Here is a 22,679-nt window from a genome sequence, read left to right on the forward strand (position 1 = left end):
GGTAATCGATAATTCTCAAGTAATATTTTATTCATACGTCAGCAAAAGGGACATGTAACTTAGAATCGGAACATCTCAAAAAATTGAGATTTTATTAATTCTAGAGTTAACGATTTTTTTTACCTAAAATATCCTCGGATAATAAAAAATGTAAAGAAAAAGAAAAAAAAATAAAAAATCTAAAAAATAAAAAATAAAAAGGAAAAAATGTAAAAAATAGAAAAAACATTTAAAAAATAAAAAAATATATAAAAAACGAAAAAAAACATAATTTTTTTTAAAAAAGGAATTTTTTTTTAAAAAGTAAAAAAATAAAAAACGTAAAAAAAATTAAAAACCATAAAAAAAAAAATAGAAAAAACATAAAAAAAAATTATAAAACAAAAAAACGTAAAAAAATAGAAAAATAGAAAAAACATTTAAAAAAATAAAAATATATATAAAAAACGAAAAAAAAAACATATTTTTTTTTTTAAAAAGGAAAAAATTTAAAAAAAAGTAAAAAAATAAAAACCATAAAAAAAAATAAAAAATAGAAAAAACATAAAAAAAATTATAAAACAAAAAAACGTAAAAAAATAGAAAAATAGAAACATGTAAAAAACATTAAAAAAAAGTAAAAGAATTTTTAAAAACTTAAAAATAAAAAATGTCAACAAATAAAAAAATGGGGAAAAATAAATAATGTCAACAAATAAAAAAATAAAAATAATAACAAAATGAAAAAAATAAAAAACACATAACGCACCCTAATTATTCATCTAATATTATTTGATTTAAGTAATTGATGATTTTCAAGTAATGTTCCATACCCGACATGTCAGAAAAAGGGGCATATAATCCAAAATCGAAAAATCTCATAAAACTAAAATTTTTTTGGATTCCGGAGATAATAATTTTTTTTTATCAAAAATACCCTCCTCTGATAAGGGAAAAATATGAAAAAAATGTAAAAAAAAAAAAGAAGACTGTAAAAAAAACATAAAAATGTAAAAAAATAAAAAACATAAAAAAATGGGAAAAAAAACTTTAAAACATATAAAAGAAAAATAAAAAAATAAAAAACGTAAAAGTAAAGAGAAAAATAGGAAATAGGAAAAGTAAAAAAAATATAAAAAAACATAAAATTTAAAAATTAATAATAATAATAATATTAAGGGGTGTTTGGTTGATGAGTTTAGGAATGAGGGAATAGAATGACAGTAAAAGATAGTGTTTGGATTGTGGGTTTGGGAATCACATTTTGGGAATGATTATCAGATTTATAGGAATCAACCAAATCCATATAACTTGATGGGTTTAATTTTCATTCCTATTCTCATTCCATCATTCCATCATACTATCAAACTCATATCCATAGTCATTCTCATCATTTAACCAAACACCCCCTAATATTATTATTATTGTGTGTGATTGATTTTATAACTAAAAATAATATAATAAAATATTAAACTAAATTATTCATTAAAATTTTTAAATAAATAAATTTATTATTATTAATTTTAAAATAAAATTTTTTATTTTTAATCATATAATTAAAATTATACATAATAACTTAGACTAAATACTACTCTAAAGGTAGGATCGACTTAATCAGGGGATCGACTTAATCAGGGTGAGTTTGTTCGATCTGAAATATCGAGCTGATCAATCCTTTCTATATTGTAGGCGTCCGTATATTCTCTCTCTGCCTCGTGACTGCGATAAAAGGAAATCAAGTCAATCGAATCATTACAAAATATATCGGCAAAGTTTACATATAAAAACGCCCCTTTACTTTTAAAAATTAATTAAAATACCCCGGTAACTAATAATTCCAATTTGAATCCAAAGCTGGCCCCGCTTCAACTATGGACCAGACCGTAAAAGTATGATTATAGATTCATTTACTCACCCAATACAATACACCCTTGGGCCCCAATTGGAACTTGGGAGGCAAGTGTAAGGTTAAATAGAAAAAGTGAGTAGAATGCGCTGAGGGTAAACGGGAATAAATCCTTTATAGCATTCCTATAATATTCCATGATTTTAATTGTAACCGTTATTGATTGTAATTCCTTTTTCGATTCATATTCCTATCGGAAAGCCGCCGGTGGTGGATGGCCAAGGTGTCCAGTGTCGAGCTGGGATGACTTCTGATCGTCTGTCCCGGTGTCCCGGTTGAAACTATAACCTCAGTAAAAATATGAACCTAGAAAAGAATCACGGTCATCGAATTCCTGCCGAAATACGACGGGCTCGAGCCCTTGCCGGCGATCTCATCTCTGTCATCCTCAGCCGCCGTTCCCTCTGCCGGTGCGACGTTCTTTCACCAGTTTGTGCCCATCAGCTTTACCCGGCTCGGCATTACATCCTCTCCATCTGCATCGACCGCTTCGGTTCGATCTCTGTCTCCTACCTCCGCCCACTTCCACTTCTCGCAGCCCCTCGATTACCTGTGCCACGATTCCCTGCCCCATCCCTCCTTTACCACTGCCGGTGCCGGTGCCGCCGCCTCGGATGGCATGCCTCGGGACAAGACTCATCGCCTCTCTTCTTCCTCGCCAGTCCTTGTGGAGGGAAAAGTGAAGCCAGAAGCTGAAACGGAGAGCAGCCCGTAGGCGATTAGCAACGCCGCCAATGATCTCTTCAATGCCTATATGAACTTGGACTATTTCGACCCACTCGACGGGTCGGCAACAGAGGAGAAGCCTGACGATTTGGATAGCTGCAGATTAATCCTTTCCAAGGAGGATGATCACCACGGCCGACGGCACCGCTGCAAATGGCGATGGTATCAAGGAGGGCAACAAGAGCGGCTCCGCAACCACGAATCACTTCCGTAGCCTTTCCATGGAGAGTCTTATAGGAAAGCTCCAGGACACCATGACCAACACCTCAAGTTCGGAGTTCAACAGCACCGAGATGAAGAAGATTCTGGCGAACAAGAAGCTCGTAGAAATGGCAGAAACAGATTCAAAGAGAATCAAGAGGTGCTTTTCCAACTTTTGTTCTTCTCAATTTTCAGGAAATCTCAAACGGCTGTTGAATCTCCATCAGGATTTTGGCGAACAGGCAATCAGCAGCTCGATCGAAGGAGAAGAAGCTGAGGTTCATCTCAGAATTAGAGAACAAGTTGCAAGCGTTGCAGACTGAAGCAACTATACTATCTGAGCAATTGAACACGCTGCAGGCATGAGTTCATATTGGCTGATTGTTATGTTGATTATTTCATGGCTCATGAACAACTCCTTGACCAGACAGGAATAACAGCACTGAAATGTCAGAACAATGAGCTTAGGATTTGTCTTAAAGGCATGGAACAGCAGGCGAAATTAAGAACAACTCCTTGACCAGAGAGGAATAACAGCACTGAAATGTCAGAACAATGAGCTTAGGATTTGTCTTAAAGGCATGGAACAGCAGGCGAAATTAAGAGATGGTATTTTCCTTCTTTAAATTTTTAGAAATCTTTTTCATTAGTATAATATTTGTAGCACTCTCCTTGTCATATTTGCAGCCATTAATGAAGCACTAAATGCAGAGGTGCAACGACTGAAAAATCCCAGAGCCATTGACTCTCAGAGACACTACAAATGCGGCTGAATTCTCCAATCTAATCATCTCCATCTGCTGCAATTGCAGCAGCTAGAACAACAGATGAATGTTGAACTTGAGCAAGACTCTTGAGGTGTAGTGATGGAGGAAACTAAGAATGAATGCGTTATGAAGATGTCTCATCGTTTTATTCTTCTTCATGCAAATTCAATGAACGCTTTAGCATTAGTGTTTGAGTTGGTTGCTTACATGTTTTGGCAAAGGTGTACAACTCAAGGTCGTAGCTCGTGCAAGCTGCAATTCAAGGTCAGCTGGAAATCATGCATTTGCATCATCTTGAGACCCAAATCTATTTCGTGTGTCGATCAGCACAAAATGATGAATTTCATAGCAAATATTTCAATCTTGAGACCCTAACTTTAAGAAAACACATCTTAAATATATTTTAAACATTGAAAATATAATGATAACTAGGGGAATCACAAGCATAATAACAAACAGTACAGTATGGCCACTAGTCATTACCTTTCTTCGACTCATGGACTCAACTTAGGAGCTCGTTGAGCCTTCTTGGGATGCTTTATATATTCGATATGCAGCAAAACACATCGTCATGTTGCCAAGAACTGTCAATGCTGACTGAAGAGCTACCAATACCTGCAACGAGATGAAACTGATCAGGGCTCAGGTGAGGCCAGGCTTCCTAATCAGCTTTTGTGTCAAAATATCGAGAATAGGTTTGAATGACATCTGTGTTGGCATGAATCTTATAATATATTTAGCTTCTATTATCATTAACTGGGCAAGGTGTTTGAAGACATGAAGTAAAAATTTGCTGACCAATGCCATAAAGTAAATTCTTTGCATTATAATTGCAGATTTGGGCCTGTCATATCACACAACTAGTAATTAGAGATGATTTCTGTTTGAGCGCATATTAAACAGTAGATGAAGCAGCATAAGTTAGATCTTATGGAATGCTAAACTGAAAAAGTTAGATCATGTCTAACCATACCTCAAGAGACTCTGAGTTATAAAAGAAATGCCATGTACATGCACAAAATGCTCCTCCAAGAAGTGGAACCTAGATAGCAGACATAAATCAACTCAGAGCTTCTTCAACTTGAAATATGAAATAAATTATATAGTTAAAAAGCTTCTTCACCTAGCCACCAATTCGTATTAAACAGGATCATGCTAGATGTTCACAATTTTTGTATCATCTAAACATGTTGGCACAATTATGATATAAATATATCGTTCATCAAGTTGTTTGGTGAAATAAGTGGATGAAATGAAGAAAGGTAAAAAGTTCTCAATTTTCCAAGAACAGCGTGAGCAAAAAAACCAAGATTGTTAGCTCACCATTCCCCAGCAGAGACCTTTCCAAGTCTGGAGCCCGGACTTCTCCCCGTATTCCCACACCAATGCCATCGCAGTGACCCTTCCAACAAAAGATATTGCAAAAAACTATCAGCAATCAAGATCAACAAAATGGGATCTGAGGAGAATCGTACCATTCGATGACGCTGGAGACGTGGATCGCCCAGGTGGGCAGGGACAGCGCGTTCTCGGGCTCCTGGAGAGAAGAAAGCGCATCGATCGCGGGAGATCCGACCGGCAAAGCCTGAGCTGACGCCGCGGCGGCGAGGGCTGCGACTCCCCCAGCCAGCAGCACCGCCACCGTTCCCCGGCGATCGCCTCGTCCAGAAAGAAGAAGCGTCGAGGAAGGAGGAGGCGAGGAGGGACGGCGTGGGAGAGGAAGACATGGAGGAGAGGAAGAAGGTTTAGAGGAAGCTAAGTAGATTGCGGCGGCCATTGTCGTAGCTCACTCGCTGCTGCTTCGCGAGCCGTTGGTTGCGATATGGGATATAGCCGAAAGGGTACGTCGAGTAAATTAGCGAAAACACATTTGGGCCAATCTGGCCCAAATTTGAGGACCAAGGCCCATTAACGAAATTATGAGCCCAAAGCATAGGATTCATATTTGGTAAACAAATTTTACTAAATTTATCATACAATTAAAATAAGGGAAAAATACCTTTAACTCCCTCTATTTTCTATCCCTTAACATTTTGCTATTTAAAAAATAACACTTAACCCTGATTAAAATTAAATGTGAAAAAAATTATAAGAGACAATAAAGCGCTTGTGTTTTTGATATTTTTTTTTGGATAATACTAAGAGGAAAAAATTATGTTGAATTGATGTGGAAATAATTACATGTCTTTGGGATCGGCTATTTAATTATTAATTAGTTAGATCAATGGCGTACAAAAATATACATAAAAGGATAAAAAAATATTGAAACATCCAGTGATGGTGCCCTTTATCACTCACTCAGATTTGTGGTTGATGTCGATTTATCGGTGCGTTCGCTCTCGATGTCCTGTAAAGTAAAGCTTGTCGGTGTTATCGTTTTTGACGATTAAGTTAGTGATGAACTGAAATGTGAGACTCACGTGTATACATGAAAAAGTAAAAGACCTAGATGAAGAAAATTTACTTTCGTATAAGAAAAGAAAAGTATATCTTCATATATTTTCACATAATCTTATATAATCGTGGACATAGACGGATCTAAAATTTTAAATTTAGAAAGAAATAGAGATAGTAATTATTATATATTGTTCGAATGATGAAAATATATATTTTATATTACTTAATCTTATTTAATCTATATAATTAAATATTAATCTTTATATATTATTGAAAGTTATGTATAATTTATTAATTTTAATTATGACAGTCATACACATGTTTCCGAAAAAATAATTTTTAATGACTTTTGAATATAAAAAAAAATGAACGTAAATTATTAATAAATTTAATATAATTTTTCCTGGTCAAGACAAGGGAGAGCAGATCCTCTTATTCATAATTTGCGGACCAGAGGATGGTCCATTACATGAGGACCCTTGATTTAGATGGATCCCATCTTTAAATAGATAGGGTCCATCCAAATCAAGGGTCCACATCAGTGGACCATCCTTTGATCCGTAATTTACGGACCAAAGGATCCCTATTGCAAGACAAGGAGGGGGTTAAATGGTATTTTTAGAATAGAGTGCAAAATACCATAGAAAATATAGAGGGGTTAAAGGTATTTTCCCCTTAAAATAATAAAAATAAAAATTCGTGATAAGACTATCAAATGTCTTGATAAATTCAAATATCTAGGAAACATATAATTTGATTAAATATGGAAGTAATCGAGACAACAAGAGCCAGTAGATGTATCACCAATTGAATTCTCTGGAAGAAACATTGGTACACCTCATAGTAATCAGAAGACTTCAAGCTCACTGCATAGATTCATCCAGCAAGAGGGTTTGCATGGATTGTTACGCGATTAAGCCTGATCTCCGCGAGCGGTCGATCACCTGGTCCGGTTTGAGTCTGTAAATCAAGAACAGGTGAGTCATTCTCGGAAACCTCATCTGTAACTCGGTGTCTTTGTGCTATCTCACCTTTTCCATAATGTCTAGGACTTCAAAGCCATGAATAACTTTTCCGAAAATAGTGTAGAGTCCATTGAGATGAGGTTGCTTGGCGTAGGTTATGAAGAATTGGCTTCCGTTTGTGTTCGGCCCGCTATTAGCCATTGAGAGAATGCCCCTTGCATTGTGCTATCGATCAAAAGAAGCCAACCCAACAATTAGCAACAAAATGTCTATTTATCGACTAACTGACTTGCACAAGATGATAGAATTTCAGATGAAGTAATGATCATGCATTTGACAATATATTTTGAGATTTCGAAAGGAAGTCAAGATTAAGTACCTTGAGCAACTCACGAATTTCGTCGTTGAACTTTTTGCCCCATATGCTCGTTCCACCCTTTCCCGTGCCTGTAGGATCTCCACCTTGGATCATGAAACCCTTGATGTTTCTATGAAATATGGTTCCATCATACTTACCACTAGCACAAAGAGCCAAAAAGTTCTGCATTTAGTAAAAGGCATATTAGATTCTTTGAATATTAAACGTTTTGAATGTCCTGACTGCCAATGGCTGCTTTATCACAGATAGATTAGCAAGATAGATAAGAAAAAAAGGAACAGTCTCATTGCTGTAATATTGAAATTAAGTTAGCCAAAAGATTAGGCTCGGCAGCATTATTGATGGAACATCAACACCGACAGTATTTGTCAACAAAAACTTGCAATAAAGAAGTTGCACCAAATCTAAGGATTCCTGAAATATTGATGAATAGCGAAAATTTGATGGGACCAAGTTTGTTGGTACACCGAGTAACACTGATCGCATCAGACGTGTAAAATTAGCTAAGAATCAACATCAATTTGTGTTGTTCTCAATTACATGGATCATATACCTCTATGCAAGGCAATAACATAATAGAAACTAACTTGTAATATATGTTACTTGGACTTGGATCTCATATCCAACTGCCCGACATGGACATTTCTAAAACAAATTCCACATGATCAATAGAGGTTTTGAGTGTCGAAGCATTGGTATGTGGGTACAAAGGAGCTTGAAACTCTTTGAAGTGGTGATGAGTCCAAACTAGCTTGTATAATTTAGACAGTACAAGTGATTTGCTGATTCTTTGAAAATTATTGCATAACCATGACAACACAACTGTCTGACAAGTACATGCAGCTAATTGCTCGATACATAGGGTTGGAGTACCTTCAACCTGATTTTGGTATTTATATGAGCAGATACTTTCTTTTTAATTTGGTAAGCCTCCTACTTGTTGCATACTAGGGAAGTTAAAACATATTTGTTTGATGGAAGTATGAAGCAAGAGTTGCTCAGGATTAGAATTCACTATAAAGGGCAACCAAATGAAGAGATTGTTTTTAACATCATCGCTGTTCGCATTCCTCTGTTAATCTTCAACAAGCAAGTCAAGCTAACCTAGAATGGTTCTTGCTCACTATATGGCAATGACTTGATGAATGCCACAAATCAACCTTGGAGACTCAAGATTTCCCGCCACGAATTTATCAATGGCAGCAACAACAACAACAACAACAACCAAACCTTATCCCACTAGGTGGGGTCGACTAATTTATCAATGGCAATGCAATAAATTAATAGCTTAAAACTCCAACAAAAAGCAAATCATAAAATGATCTAACTGTTGGGTTCAGCAACATATTGGACCCAATAGATCTGTTTCTCACCAAGTACCTAATAGAGTTTATGTTAGGAAGTTTCAATAAATTTCACTATGGTCATTCATGGTGGCTGCTAGGGCTATAAATTTCTCACCAGCGGAGTGTTTCAAAGCATAGAAGACATCATGAGTGCACTTTGGAACTAGAGGAACTGAAAGACTTCTAGAACATAAGATTTTGTTCTGGGAGTTTTTTTTTTATGTCTCAGCAGTGCTAGAAGTGAAGTTTTTTTCCTTTTCTCCATAGTGTTAAACGAAGAATTTAGAGGATTAAGAGATCCCTTGAGCTAGGTATGGATATCAATTTGCCTAATTTCATCAAATTTTTGTTTTCATGTTGTATAAACCTAAATTCTCCCCATGAATGTACACATAAGTCAAATCAGAGTAAACTGCTAGATATTCTTTGTATGTTTGTGCCATATAATTAAGGGAGATGAAGATTCCACATGTGAGTTTGTGGTCTAGATCTTTCAGCATACTAGAGACACCACTTTAGTTCTGCAAGTGTACTTGAGATGGTAGATCCTAAAGTGGTGTCAGAATTATTGTATTACAGATAACTTTCATCCCAAACATTCATAGAATATGGATGAACCCACAACAAGCTAATTCTTACTGTGCAAAAACATTGCCATTGTTCCCTTAAAAAGCATTTCCTCCTCAAAAGACGAAAATTTGGTTACCCTAAGAACACTTATTAGCAGGAACAATTAGAAACTTTCGCTTGGGAGATCAACATCATCATCAAAACAAAATCAACCGTTTCTGAAAAAAAAAAGACAACTCTATCAACGAGATCGCCAAATTTCGAGGTTTCGAGGAGAAACAAGGCGCTTATACTACAATCTTCTAACCGTTAGCACCAGCAGTTGAAAGGGGTTGACCAGGAAAAGGAAGGGTGGTTACCTCTGCGGTTTTGGGGACTTCGTCGCAGAAGATCTCGCACTTGATGTCCCCCAGATTTGTATGCAGAGTCACCGACTGTAGTGGCGAAAACAAAGAGTGCCAGCATCAATACCGTAGCAAGAGAGGAGACAGGGGCAGGAGGGAGAATCTTCTCTGCTACATACCATGATTGCCTCGGCTTTTCTTCGACCTCTTCGATTCGTCGGCGCCGGAAGAGGAGAGAAGAACCGTCGTTGCCGTTGCTACTGCCGTATATATTGATTTAGCAGACAAATGAAGCTTCTGGATGACGAATTGGGCCGGTCCAGGTTAATGGGTCGAAATGGCCGGCCCGAATGAAAAAGATAACATAGGGCTTAAATTGAAATGCTTGAGATAGGAAGGACCAAACACTAACAAAAATATTTCTATTTTTCTCGTTTTTAAAATGAAGAATCTCCCTGATTTTTCTACACGATGACTGAAATTTATTATTATATTTTGTCATTGGAATTTAGAGAACAAATTAAAGGGGAAAATTAGTCTGAAAAATTGTTCAATTTTCATATATTTTATTCAAAGATGAAAAATTGTGCACTAGAGTAATATTAGAGGGATAAAAATTAAAAGGAACCCAAGTTTAAAGCATCTGTAATGGGATGTTAAATAGCTATTATAATACTTATTTAACATCCCATCTTTATTATGAGTGGACATTATAATGTCCACTCATAAGAAAGAGGAGAGAGGATCTTCAAAGGTTTGAACGTCTTTGAACATCCTTACTCTTAATTTTTTTAATATTTTTTTCTTTTTTAAATTATAAATTTTTTAATATTATTTAAAAAACTAATAAAAGGAATGAATAAGTGGATGGTGGGACCCATAAATAATGAGTGTTAATGTTAAAAGGGATGTGAGTAAAAGAGATATGTTGTTATAATAAATATGTGGCAGTGAGCCCTATACTTTTTGATGAGGTGGTGGATGTTATAACGAATTAGCGTTGTGGAGACTCTAATAAATTGTCGAATGAGTATTATATATATATATATATATATATATATATATATATTTATATAGCTACTTATTATGATATGATAAATATAAAATTTCATTCTAATCAAAATTACTATTTATAAAATACTATTATATCTAAATATTTTTTTATAACTTGATCAAAATAATTTAAACTCTATTAAAATTTATTTTAATTTAGTTAAAATTACTTTAAAATTTTTGTAGCAACTACTAAGTAGATGTTACAATATTGTATTAGCTAGTAGGGCATCCACAATGCCATTAACATCTTCACACGTTAATGCCAAAGTTTTATTTTTTTATTTTTTATTTTATTTACATGCATTAATGCGGTAATAAAATTGAACACGTTAATATTACAATACATCCACGTCGGCATTAATACCTCATAGATTAATGTGGTTATGGATACTCTTTATAACATTACACAATTATACTAACACATCAGCTACAACACTGAAATAGTATGGCATTAGTTGTTATAACATTATATCTGCTAATCAGTAGTTGACATAAAAAAATTAAAATAATTTTAATAGCATTTAATAATTCTAACTAAATAATAGTATTCTATATATAATAATTTTAATCATAGTAAAATATTGTAATTTATATAACTATTACAATAATGCTGAAAGTAAAAAATATATTATGGATAAAAAACTATAATGCCGCACTCATTTGACAATTTTTAATTCATTAAATATGGTGTGACCTTTTCAATTTTAGCAAACCTATTTCTTAATTTAAGAAGATCAGACACCCAGCACAAAAATAAATATTATTGCAGAAAATTCAAAGATACAACAAATATCTCTTTTACACTTTCAATCCTTTTGTTGATCCAAAAAAAAAAAAAAAAATTGAGAATTTATTTTCATATTCAAGCTGCTGATGAAAGCTAAAAGGCATTCCTACACCACAGCTACAAGAATTAAGCATCTACACAATCATACACAAAACTGATGTCTACTCGAAAGGCATCATTGAGACCTTGCAATCCAGAGACAACTTCGCATGACTTGAGTAGAAAATATCGACAAGACAAAACGGTGAGCAAACAAGAGAGGATCGGAGGTGACTACCGACACAAGCAGCCATCTTCAGTACATGGTGTTGTAGGTGAGAAGAGTGGCAATGATGGAGCCTACACAGATTAGCAGAGAAGGAAGCAAGGTGACATTTAGGAGCCGGCTTTCGCCTAGGTAGCCTGCTAGCGTGATTGTGCCATCGGCTACTACTCGAGCCAAAGTCCCTGCTTCTGTCGATAGGAGTCCGCCGTTGTAAGTTCCCCGAGCGAGGCGGGATGACATGACTTGTGAAAGGAGGTTTAGATTAACACCTGAAAAGAATGCATTTTTTGTGAAGTTAGAAGAAAACCACAGTTAGCTTTAGCCTATTGCCAATAAACCTTATGAAATAAGCATTTGAAGAAATTTGAGTAATTCAAAATTTTCAAGATAAATAATGTCAAAGCATCAAAGATTAGCAATTGATATTGCCAAATCATGGATTATTTTGGTGAGATTTTGAAGGATCAAATAAAAGAATACAAAGTTAGTTAAAAAAATTCCACTAATATAATATGGCATATCGTTTACATAGATTAAGCTAATATTGATTCGTAAAATATTATTAAAAAAAATCACATTTTACATAATGTACAAATTACGATTTATTTCATTATGAAATAAGTAACAAGAAATTTCGTAGTTAAATGCTTTTAACATAGAAAATCATTATTAGTTTTGCTCTTATTGTCATTTTATCTATAACAGTCACTATTAGGCGTTGAGCCCATTTTAGCTATCCTCGATTGTGTGCCTTCTATATGAATCCTAAATCGAAACACTTCTAACAACCATGTTAACAGTGCATATAAAAGATTGAATCTGAAAATTATTAACTGTGCAATACTTAAACGTAAGTAATTACCTTCAAGAACTTCAGCGGCCACAAACGTGATCAATGCCGAGCTCACATATTGTGGCACCGTATATGTACTAGTGACTTTGAAGCTTAGTAGTATTCCCAATAACACCAATATTTCAGATCCTAACAAGATTTTTCTGCATAAAAAGGAAAAAGATAAAACAAATTCATTCGACGTTGCTACAAAAACAACAAACAATACAACAAAACTAGTCATTTTGAAGTATTTTTTAAGTTAACAGAGCTTCTTGTGTTAGACTCAAGTTGATAGGGGCACTACGAAATAATCTTAGGTAGTAAGCCGTTAAGGAATGAATCATTTTCAACATATCAATAGTCAAAACCGCCAAAAATAAACAGAATATATCAAATGATACTCGAGCAGATTGAGTAACAAATAACCGGGTCGGTAGTAAAAGTCCGCCGAGCACAATACTTATCCAAAGAAGACAAATATATTTAATGGAAGAATCAGAAAATGCAGACTAACCAACATAACAATTGATACAAACATAAACATCAGGCATATTAACTTCTCATGCGCACCTGTCTTCGAACATGTTGCTGATGTAAGTCCCAACAACAGCGTTAACTGGAAGAACTGTAAGTCCCAGGACTGCCAGAAATATCGCCACTGGACCCGTTGACCATTTAAAGTAATAACTAGTAACCACACTAGACTCTGACAGTAATATTTCCATTGCATACTTGAGCATGAAATATATCAGCAGCTGGACCTATAACACAGTTGGAAGTTGTTTCACTAAATCCAAAATTTGGATAATTTGCACAACCGTAGTACTTAACAAAAGAAAAGCAAATAATAGGAAAAATTGCCTCATTTTGATTCATATGTCAAAGCATAATGTTTTAGATTCAAGACATTGTTGATAGAAATAGCATGACAAAAAGAAACAATCTTGTGATTGCAGGAAGAATAGAGCATTCAATTCATCCTAGGGCAGACTGCCTAAGCCCCCATTTTGACTCGTCCAAACTCAATGTCTCCTCATCCGGCTACATGATGTATTGTAGTTCATGCCTACTCAATAAATTTGGCAAACTACTTTTAATCTATAGTGAACAGATTGTGGCTATAAGCACTGTAATAGTGCTATGGAATAAGGTTTTCCCTGCCTTATCCAACAATTATGATTTATCAGATAATTAAAAAGGGTATCCTAAATACTTTACATATGAATGGGTAACAATTTCAAGAATTGTCTTTAACATTGATTAGAATGATGAAAGCTTTACCTTTACTGATGGAGTAAGCAATCTATAAGCTGAAGCCATTGAAGTTGCTGGTTTGTGAGATTCTTTTGGCCCTTCTTCGCTAGCATTGCACTCTTCATCTCCATCATCATTTTGCTTCTGCTCAGAACCTTTTAACAAAGGTTGCTTGAGACCACTTTCTAATGCTTCAGCATCAACATGTCCTGGTTTTCAAAATTTTAAAAGATAAAAAATATAGGATATTTTTGTGATAAATGCAACCTGTAATTAACAGCCGAAAAATACATGCATGTTCTGGAAAATTAAGATAATCTTAGCATATAACATACCGGCATCATCTGGAGATGAATTTTTCACTTCAGTATCACGAACTGGCTCCTTGAATGAAATCCACAACCAAATCAAGTATGCTAGCCAAGCAAACGCCATAACCCAACCAGGTAAAGTATCTTGATTAATTGTTAGCCAATATAACTTGAAATTAATTTGAAGCAAGCCAGCAAGAGCAGGACCACATGCCATTCCAAGAGCACTAGCACTGACAAAACCTGCAGAAGCTTGCATGCGGATTTCATTTGGAACACAATCACTGATGTATCGGCGATTAACAGCCCTAGCAGACCCCATCCTGTGTTTGAGGATATTAGAAACCGAAAATGTAGCTACCAGAGTATATATAACTAATATACTATTTTTGCTTTTGATATAATCTTGTCCAGAATTCTATATATGACCACTGAACTCAAAACAGATTTCCTTTTTAATTCCCTCTTTCGCAGGGCAATGAGATTTAAGCGACATTTCAGCTCCAGTTATTACGACATGCCATAATTGAGACCAACTCTCAGTTTCACTAGACCAAGTTATCTGAAAATCATAACAAATTGGGAATGCACTAGTTTTGGATGCGCACTAGGTTCAGCAGTATTTGATCTAAACATGTGACCTTAAACCCATGGAGAGTGCATCAATCCGACTCCACTCCAACAAACAAGAAATACAAGAGATGCAATTTGGAACAAAAATCCTAAGTCTCTTTAAATGTATGAAATTTAAACAAGTTAAATTATGATCACTCTCAAAGAAATTAGACTTTCACAAATGCCTAACTTCAAATTTCATTGAATTCTATATATTGCTTAATGCTTCACATGTGTATCTGGAGATTCTATATATTGAAAAGTTGAGAATCTATTAGAGTAGAAGGTTATAGGAGCAGATTGCAGAAGGAGACGAGAAAATATACTCCATTTGTACAGAATGGTAAAGAAGTAGATCAACAGTGACAGGATCACTTTCTTCAAGGAGTCTAGCTTAGACATAGCCTACGCTCATTCAATTCTAATTCTAGAAAGTGATTGTGGACCTGTAATAGTTTGGACTTTTAATATCACAAGTTTGTTAGTTAGTTTGCTTACAAAAAATAGTCCAAAAGCATAAAATAATGTATGAACTTCACATCACTATTCCATAATCAATGTTACTGAACCTTGCTGGTACCAAGGGAGAAACTAGAAACAAAAGAAACTTTGGGGTACATGAAAAAAATATACAAGATAGACAAATTCATCATATTATTTTTCTGACACAACTTTCTATATTGGTTTTAGAAATAGAATCAAATATCAATCATCAATGCCCATCCTCTAAGGCAGGACTTTGTTAAATGATGACAGAAATTCAATAATCAATTATCAATCACAAATAACACCTAACAAACCACAAAAGGAAGTTACTAGAATGGTGAAATGGTAAGTACTGGATCCACAGAATAGTCATAAAAGCGAAATAGAACAAACAGTTTCACTTACCCACACATAAGTCGACCTATGAGAAGAATTGTCAAGGAGTCGAGATCATAGGCCAATGCATAGAGAACGTTGCCCAAAAAGAGCACGATGCTGCTAAATACCAGAGGTCTAAAGTATGACTTGTTAGACCATGCACTAAAATAAACTGAAGAGAACACTTGTGCTACAGCCATAGACCCAATAATGATCCCACAAACTGTTGCAGCAGCTCCAAGGCTCATCGAGTAGTCATCAGCAGTTGGCACAATGATATAAGTGTTGACCATATAAAGAAAAGTATTAACCAAGTTCAAAAGAAGTGACACAAAGTGATATCTTCTCTCATCAACATGTTCCTCAGCTTCTTGGATAAGTGCATGTTGTCCCAAGAATTTCAAGAAATTTGTAGAGCGAGTCAATTTTTCCACCGATGCTTGTATTAAGATAATGACAGGGTCTTGCACCTGATGCCAGAAAAATTAAAAAATAAATAAAGGTCTAAAAATATCAAATATTGATAAGATAGTTTATTACAAAAATATATAGACACACACATACACACATATATATGGCTGAAACAAAATTGGCATTGCATTGACACTCAATTAACAAAAACATATCATACCACCATAGCTGTCGAAGGCTGATCATAAAGAGAGAGATAGCTTCCTTGATGTTCTTGAAGCTCAACAAGATTGCGAGACAAGGCTCCTACAACAGCTGCTATACCCTATTTATTCAAAATATGTAGCCTTTTAACAGTAATTACCACAAGCAGAAGGAAGATACCAAGAATTAAAAAGGACAATTGGAAGGGCAGTGTTGAAAAAAGGCAGACATATTACCACATGCTTAAATACTTGTTGTATCTGAGAATAAGGATGATTTGATCTAGTACTTAGATAGTAATCAGTGAACTTGTAGCCAAATCGTTTATCAAATTTCTTCAGAATTTTACGAATCCCAGTAGCATTCATATCTACAAATCTGAGAAGCTTTAAAAGATCATGTCCAACTTCAATATATGCTTCTCGCAGATTAGATAGCTTAGATATCTCCGGATGCTCAAGAAGTATAGTACGCTCCTCTCCCAACTCTTGAATCCTGTGTGCAATAATTCCTTGTTGCTCCAGAAAGAAGAGTACAGTCTTCTCAATCTAGACAAAATAATGAAGGAATCTTAAATCAATCAGGATAGTAAACAAAATGTTCTCACAGAATAAACAGAAATAGGGGAAAAAAATTGTAAAGGGAACCAGAGAATAGGTTCGCAGCCATGGTTAATTAGAAAGAAATAAAATTCTACTTCCTCCAAATCAATGTGCTCTTGGAGGGAAAATAGTTGATGAATATTGCCTTATAGTATGAAGTTAGCTTGACAGAATAACACCACCACCAACAACAACAATTGATAACCAAAATATAGAATAGGCTTCTAAGTTTCATATACAGGGTTGAAGAAGTCCAAACTTCAAAAGTACAGAAAACCATAAGCCATTAAATGAGTGAGATTGTTCATAATAGAGTAAAGTAATTGATTGAATCTATCTTTATATTCTGAAGTTTGAAAGAGCTTACTGGACGCTTGATGACAGCAACTTTTAAACAATCTTAACCGCAACTAACTCTACACAAGTGCCAATCCCCCTCTTCTCTTTCATTCTGCTTATTTCTCTTATCTTTCAAGTTGAAGTTTAACACTGTAATGATAGCTCAAGCACACATAAACTCTCCTACAAATCCAGGCACTATAATATCTCTTTGAATACTGGGAGAATCGTATATGCCATAACTGTAATAACATTTCAGCACCTTGCCATCTTTTTTATGCATTCCTGACCAAGCTCAGGACTTTCAATTTCACACCAGAAAGTTTCTATTGGTACATCCATACATCATAAAACACATGGCAAACTAAAAGAATTCCTATATGTTATCATTTGTTGATTAGTGAAATTTCAGTGGCGATTCATGAATTTGTCAAAAATATGCAATGTCTCAGAAAACAAAATAAAGATATATGTAAATATACCCAGAGATGAGGAAACAAGTGTTGATCCATGCAGCTCATGCTGGACTGAGCCCACAATACAAAATGATATAAAATCAGTAAACGAGGGCCTCCCTTCTCCCCTGGTTTCAGAGCTTTTAGCTTTCTCATCATACCCTATCTTCTCTCAACTACTGACCATTTTAAACAATGATGAAAATGCAGGTGAGCTAATTAGCCAATTGCAGCATCATTGGCAGGACTGGAGGGCACACCTCAAGAGGAGGCTTTATGACAAAACAAGTGAACTTTGCTTCTGTTTCTTCTTATTCTCCTCGTCCTCCTCTTCTTATTGAGTTTGACAAATACCAACTTAACTCAGCACATTATTTTGTACCAAAGACCCACCACCAACCAATATACAGCAGAGAACAAGGGTATTAGGAAAGCCTTGCTCAACAGTAGGCATAACAAAAATCAACTTTAGGAAATTTAAGAAAAAATTTGTTGATTGCAAAATTAATCCAAAGTGGTATCACAAGTTGAACATGAGGTTTAGACAACCATACTAATGTTCTATTATGTACTAAAAATTTAAAACTAAATTCTAACCCACATTAAAGTAATAAATTCCAGTAATTACTCTCCAAACTTCAGTTCAAAGTAATCTCGCCAAAAATCAGCTAGAGACAGAAAACCTGGCAAAATCCATACTTGGTCATCTAGCATTCTAGAAAATTCTTTCAGAACACGACGACGATCTTTTGCTCCTTCTTCCATTTGTTGTACATACTGTTTAACTTGCTTCTTCATCAATTTGTAGTTGATATAATATCTGGAAAGGGTCAAACTATATATAAGCAAAAAAAGTACAGCCAGTGTAAAAGGTTAACCTACAAGCTTAGCATCAAACTGTTAATTATTAACTAGAGGTATAGATAATAGTGATTCCATCAAACTGTCAGTAATTATCTAGAAAATGAGAACCCTAAACATGAGATACAAGAATTGAATTTTCTGCATGTGCAACAAATAGCTTACCCTATAGGACACTGAAATCTTAACCTCAATTAGAAAGGAATTAAGTATAGAAAAATTTAATTCTCTGCTTATGCATCAAATAGTGTTCCCTCTAGGAATCTGAAATTTTTATCTCGCATAAAAAGGTATAAACAGAAGCAGAAAAACATAATATTGAATGGTAAGGTCTAAGAACGAAAAAAATATGTTCCAGGTCACCAATAACAGAAGAAAAAAAAAATCCGAATAAGAATTTTGAAAAAAAAATCACGGATCCCGGAACAAGAACATTAGAACCGCCATGAAAATGCATTGAGATTTTTGCAGTGAAATTTATCATGTGAGAAAGGCAGTGCATATGTTTCCACAGTTTTGTTATTCCTAGTCATTGTTTTGTTGTCCAAGCAAAAATCCAATGAATCCAAGAAGTATATTGAAGTTTTGTCATCAATTTTTTGAGTATGGTTCACCTTTTCCCTTTATGTTGAATATCAGAGATTACTTTAGAATATCAAGAAGTATGCAAAATGCTACTAAATTCATATGAAAGAAAACAGATACGCTAAATTCAATATGAATACTTCCTTTACCTTTTAATTAACCTATTTGATAATGACCTTTTGAAACTAAAGTATTCAAGTCCAGGATTAGTAAGATAGATAATGCAGTGTAACTACTCAATGACACCAACCAACCAAAGTGGACTTCCTAAATAAATGAAAACGACAGCCAAAAAGCTACAGGGTTGTGTCATGGAACCTGGATTGCAGAGCATGGACAAGATATAAACAAACAAATTTTAAATTGAGCATTTTTGTATTTACATGCAAGATCTTAGAACATTGTCTGACAAGAATAATAGGCTATTAGATCTTATTCCAACTGGAATAAATTTAACATATATATGCTTCTTTTTTTTGGTCTTTAATACATTTTCAATTTTGGTCTTTAAGTCAATGCTTCTTTCAATGGCAGAGGTGAAGACAAGCATGTACGATGGAATGTAACTAATCAATTAGCATTTACAGCATCTAACTCCACAAAGAAGCATTGAAACTAAAATGCAGTTTAGCAAAGAATGCATACTTCTCCCATTCTTGAACTTGATTAGCCATCAATTTCTTCCCAAAGTTAACCATTCTGGCAAATTGAATCTGTTGCATGAGATGAGAGAGAGAATTAGGAAAAGATAAAATCTCTCCAAGCTAAAATAAAGAAGGATGAAACCAACTAAGAATCTTGACACAAGTCAACAATGAACAATCCTTCTATATAAACATTAGTTGTAAAAGAAACCCATTTGTGGCCGGAAATTCTTCATTTGCACTTTGACATTAAACTAAGCTTCAGACAAAATAGCTGCTTTCTTTAAAGAATTATATTTCTTTTGGAAAAACAAGAGCATCGAAATGTCAAAAAGTGGTCCCTTTACGAGTATTTAGTGCATTGAAATCACAAATCTACGAAAAAACGAAGTCCCAGGCGCTCGAAGTTTAAAACACAAAAGCAACTAGATATGGATCCCAATAATGACGGCTGGGAACAGAAGTGGAAAGGATCCTTCGGGATTTACTTAATATTTAATTTTCTGCTACGCAATACTCCTTTATTTATTTGGTAATTTAATAATATTTGTTTGTCAAAAGCAACAAGTTAGGGCCCATATTCCCGGCGGAAATCACTGATTAACAAGGTGTCTAGGGAGGAGCACATGCACTGTGAAGAAGTTATTATGATCTACAGTGGTGCCTCTCGATCAGAATTTAATAGCTTTATGATCTTAATTTGCAGGTGCCAGGAACAAACAGGAAAGAATTCCAACTTAAAATCACCTTCAGTTCAGCTTTTCTTCTCCGGTTCCAAAAAGACAAGTTTTGCTAATATTCCAAATCAAATCAAACCTTTTCAATCATCAGAAAAAGGGAGGAATCATGAATGCAAGAACACAAACACATATTCACGGTTCAAAAAGGCGACTCTTTTCTCCGCACATTTACTGTCCCCCATCGAAGGCGAAGCAAAGGCGCCGATTTCGCAAGACCAAAAAACCACATTTTTTTTGAAAACTCTCGGCGGAAAAAAAAAACCAAAAAAAAAAAAACACAGAACAACAAAAAGAAAGATTAAATCATTGTCCATTTCTGAGGTGAGATTACTAGACCCGATCGAGAACGAAGGAAAATACCAAATAGCAGCAACGAATCCGATGAGCAACCGATCAAGCAGGAGAAGAGAGCGAAGAGGAGATCGCGAGCAGGGTAGGAATTGGTCAACAAAAGGCGGTGGGAAGAGACGGGATCGAGGGATTCCTGGTGTGTGGTCCACGTGTGTATTTAAGGAGATCGTTAATGATTTATGATGCAGAAAAACACTTTGACCCCTATAAATATAATATTATCTCTCTGGGGTTTGTATGTTTAATCAAAATACGCCTTCAATTTTCATTTTTTTACCGGGATAAGTTCCTAGTCACATTGACTTAATGAATAGAAAAAATAAACTCATTTATAAGATCTCAAATAAAATATTAAATATGCTTAATAATATGAGTGTTAATTATATGCTTAATTGTTGTAATAGAGATTTATAAAAAAACCTGAGTGTTAATTCATAAAAGATAAATTTTAGAATTTATTAACAAATAAAAGATAAATAAAAAATATGAGAGGCTATAAATTTAACTAATCATAGAATAGAGTTCATCATTATCTTGGAAAGTTGGCATGGCATCATACCATAAATAAAATAATAATTATTATAAATTTTCAATATTTTAAATTTTTTATATTGGGATTTTTTTTAAATAAAAGCCATAGAAAGAGGCCAAAAGTCAACCATACGTATTGGAAAACATTGCATGATGGTGATAGCTGCACAGGTCCTTGATGCAAGTAATCTTGCATTTAATTGATTTTATATATTATTTTTGAAAATAATAACAAAGTCAAAATCTCACCTTATATTTAAAACTACTGAAAAATCAAATAGATAATAGTTTATACTAAAAATATTTTTAAATTTACTAAGATATTCAAATTTTGATACACATTATTGTTCAAGAAGTTTCTTAGTGAACGAAGAATTCTACTTTTCTAATTCTGGTTTATCTTATATTAAATATATTGACATTTTTTTATAACATATTATTTATCAAGTAAAAAAAGAAGATCTTGGTACAATAATAAAATTATTATTTTGTGACTAATCGATATAATCGAAGATTCGTGTGACTGTCATTATTTATTTATCAAAGCAGTAGAAAATAATTTGACGGTAAAAATCTCTCTCTTTTTTAAGGTGAATGTAAGGAGGCCTTGTCTGTGAATTTTCCATCAGTAAGGGGCTGGTTTAAATATTTGCTATGAGTTGTCCAATCATAATGAATGACACTATGTAACATTAATGTAGATTAATTACTTTTAAAAACTTTAAATAAATTTACTAAATATAAAATCTGATTGGACCGCTTAAGAAGATTTTAATTTTATCGATTTGAGCTATTTTTTTTAGAAAATAATTAACACATTCCCTTATATTCTTCATCTTTTCCCCATAAAATATCATGTGGATTTATATGCATGCGTTTTTAAAATTTTAAAAATATGTTATTCTCAATTTATAACATCAAAATAGGACATCAATACATTCGGAAGATTTTAAAATTAATTTTTAATTTTATTTTAAAATAATTTAAAAAATTTCAAATTCATCAATTAATTTTAATCAAAATTAACTATTAAAATTTTTTAAATCATTTGAAATCAAAATCAATATACTTCTAAAATTTTCCTTCATATGAATAGATAATATAAATTAAAAACAGTCATTTTTAAATTTATAAAATTTGAAAATTAGTTGTTTTAAGAATAAGGATTATGAAAATATACGATAAAAAAGAAGGAAAGATATAATGAGCATGTACTACTTGTTTTAAGAATTATGAAAATTAGATATATGAACTGAAACCTACTTAAACGGTTCAGTAAAATGTTGAATTTAATTTGATGCAACACATCATGTATATCTGTCCCCTTTGAGATGGGGGAGCGAGTGTTTACCTGGAGGGAGAAAATATACTTTTCCAGGAGAAAAAAAA

At 34.0% G+C, this 22,679-nt stretch overlaps 4 protein-coding genes across 13 annotated transcripts; 1 reads left to right on the forward strand and 3 right to left on the reverse strand.

Moving 5' to 3' along the window:
* Positions 1–1,961: 1,961 nt before the first annotated feature.
* Positions 1,962–5,397, reverse strand: LOC122016818 (ycf49-like protein). Of its 8 annotated transcripts, none has more exons than XR_006121196.1 (6): positions 5,055–5,397; positions 4,903–4,981; positions 4,553–4,621; positions 4,063–4,194; positions 3,787–3,831; positions 1,962–3,254 (listed from the first exon to the last, which is right to left on the reverse strand). XR_006121196.1 is itself a non-coding variant. In XM_042574228.1 (5 exons), the coding sequence occupies exons 1-4, from the start codon at positions 5,354–5,356 to the stop codon at positions 4,087–4,089; spliced, it is 558 nt and encodes a 185-aa protein (XP_042430162.1). In that variant the 5' UTR covers positions 5,357–5,397; the 3' UTR covers positions 1,962–3,254; positions 4,063–4,086. The 8 variants fall into 8 exon arrangements, 3 of the variants coding, with proteins under 3 accessions (XP_042430162.1, XP_042430163.1, XP_042430161.1); XR_006121195.1 differs by having other exon boundaries at positions 3,787–3,950; XR_006121194.1 differs by having other exon boundaries at positions 3,787–3,954.
* On the forward strand, positions 2,734–3,178 carry LOC122013819 (bZIP transcription factor 29-like). Its single transcript, XM_042570044.1, has 2 exons — positions 2,734–2,972; positions 3,040–3,178. The coding sequence occupies exons 1-2, from the start codon at positions 2,734–2,736 to the stop codon at positions 3,176–3,178; spliced, it is 378 nt and encodes a 125-aa protein (XP_042425978.1).
* A 1,313-nt stretch (positions 5,398–6,710) lies between the features above and the next one.
* LOC122017922 (peptidyl-prolyl cis-trans isomerase CYP18-1) lies at positions 6,711–9,865 on the reverse strand. The gene is made up of 5 exons (XM_042575643.1): positions 9,760–9,865; positions 9,596–9,670; positions 7,321–7,482; positions 7,008–7,166; positions 6,711–6,936 (listed from the first exon to the last, which is right to left on the reverse strand). The coding sequence occupies exons 1-5, from the start codon at positions 9,760–9,762 to the stop codon at positions 6,853–6,855; spliced, it is 483 nt and encodes a 160-aa protein (XP_042431577.1). The 5' UTR covers positions 9,763–9,865; the 3' UTR covers positions 6,711–6,852.
* Positions 9,866–11,375: 1,510 nt separating this feature from the next.
* LOC122015088 (SPX domain-containing membrane protein OsI_21475-like) lies at positions 11,376–20,902 on the reverse strand. Of its 3 annotated transcripts, XM_042571767.1 has the most exons (11): positions 20,769–20,902; positions 19,670–19,737; positions 18,278–18,398; positions 16,419–16,730; positions 16,199–16,303; positions 15,595–16,037; positions 14,113–14,411; positions 13,805–13,986; positions 13,094–13,284; positions 12,551–12,684; positions 11,376–11,957 (listed from the first exon to the last, which is right to left on the reverse strand). In XM_042571767.1, exons 2-11 carry the CDS (start codon positions 19,720–19,722, stop codon positions 11,719–11,721), a joined length of 2,079 nt encoding a protein of 692 aa, XP_042427701.1. In that variant the 5' UTR covers positions 19,723–19,737; positions 20,769–20,902; the 3' UTR covers positions 11,376–11,718. The 3 variants fall into 3 exon arrangements, with proteins under 3 accessions (XP_042427701.1, XP_042427703.1, XP_042427702.1); XM_042571769.1 differs by lacking the exons at positions 19,670–19,737; positions 20,769–20,902 and having other exon boundaries at positions 18,262–18,398; XM_042571768.1 differs by lacking the exons at positions 18,278–18,398; positions 19,670–19,737; positions 20,769–20,902 and adding an exon at positions 17,606–18,242.
* Between the last annotated feature and the right edge of the window lie 1,777 nt (positions 20,903–22,679).

Source organism: Zingiber officinale, chromosome 8B (genome assembly GCF_018446385.1).
Source record: "Zingiber officinale cultivar Zhangliang chromosome 8B, Zo_v1.1, whole genome shotgun sequence".
Lineage (NCBI taxonomy): Eukaryota > Viridiplantae > Streptophyta > Magnoliopsida > Zingiberales > Zingiberaceae > Zingiber > Zingiber officinale.

What these genes read in the sequence shown, in the direction of transcription:
- LOC122013819 (XM_042570044.1), top strand. Translation starts at nt 2,734, where the DNA reads ATGATCACCACGGCCGACGGCACCGCTGCAAATGGCGATGGTATCAAG. An exon ending in GATTCAAAGAGAATCAAGAG is followed by an intron (nt 2,973 to 3,039) that starts GTGCTTTTCCAA and finishes AATCTCCATCAG; the next exon opens with GATTTTGGCGAACAGGCAAT.
- LOC122016818 (XM_042574228.1), bottom strand. Translation starts at nt 5,356, where the DNA reads ATGGCCGCCGCAATCTACTTAGCTTCCTCTAAACCTTCTTCCTCTCCT. An exon ending in GTCTCCAGCGTCATCGAATG is followed by an intron (nt 4,982 to 5,054) that starts GTACGATTCTCC and finishes TTTTGTTGGAAG; the next exon opens with GGTCACTGCGATGGCATTGG. An exon ending in AAGGTCTCTGCTGGGGAATG is followed by an intron (nt 4,622 to 4,902) that starts GTGAGCTAACAA and finishes TCTGCTATCTAG; the next exon opens with GTTCCACTTCTTGGAGGAGC.
- LOC122017922 (XM_042575643.1), bottom strand. An exon ending in AAGTCCCCAAAACCGCAGAG is followed by an intron (nt 7,483 to 9,595) that starts GTAACCACCCTT and finishes TACTAAATGCAG; the next exon opens with AACTTTTTGGCTCTTTGTGC. An exon ending in TCCTAGACATTATGGAAAAG is followed by an intron (nt 6,937 to 7,007) that starts GTGAGATAGCAC and finishes CTTGATTTACAG; the next exon opens with ACTCAAACCGGACCAGGTGA.
- LOC122015088 (XM_042571767.1), bottom strand. Translation starts at nt 19,722, where the DNA reads ATGGTTAACTTTGGGAAGAAATTGATGGCTAATCAAGTTCAAGAATGG. An exon ending in CAAGTTCAAGAATGGGAGAA is followed by an intron (nt 18,399 to 19,669) that starts GTATGCATTCTT and finishes GACCCTTTCCAG; the next exon opens with ATATTATATCAACTACAAAT. An exon ending in TTCATCTCCAGATGATGCCG is followed by an intron (nt 13,987 to 14,112) that starts GTATGTTATATG and finishes TTTGAAAACCAG; the next exon opens with GACATGTTGATGCTGAAGCA.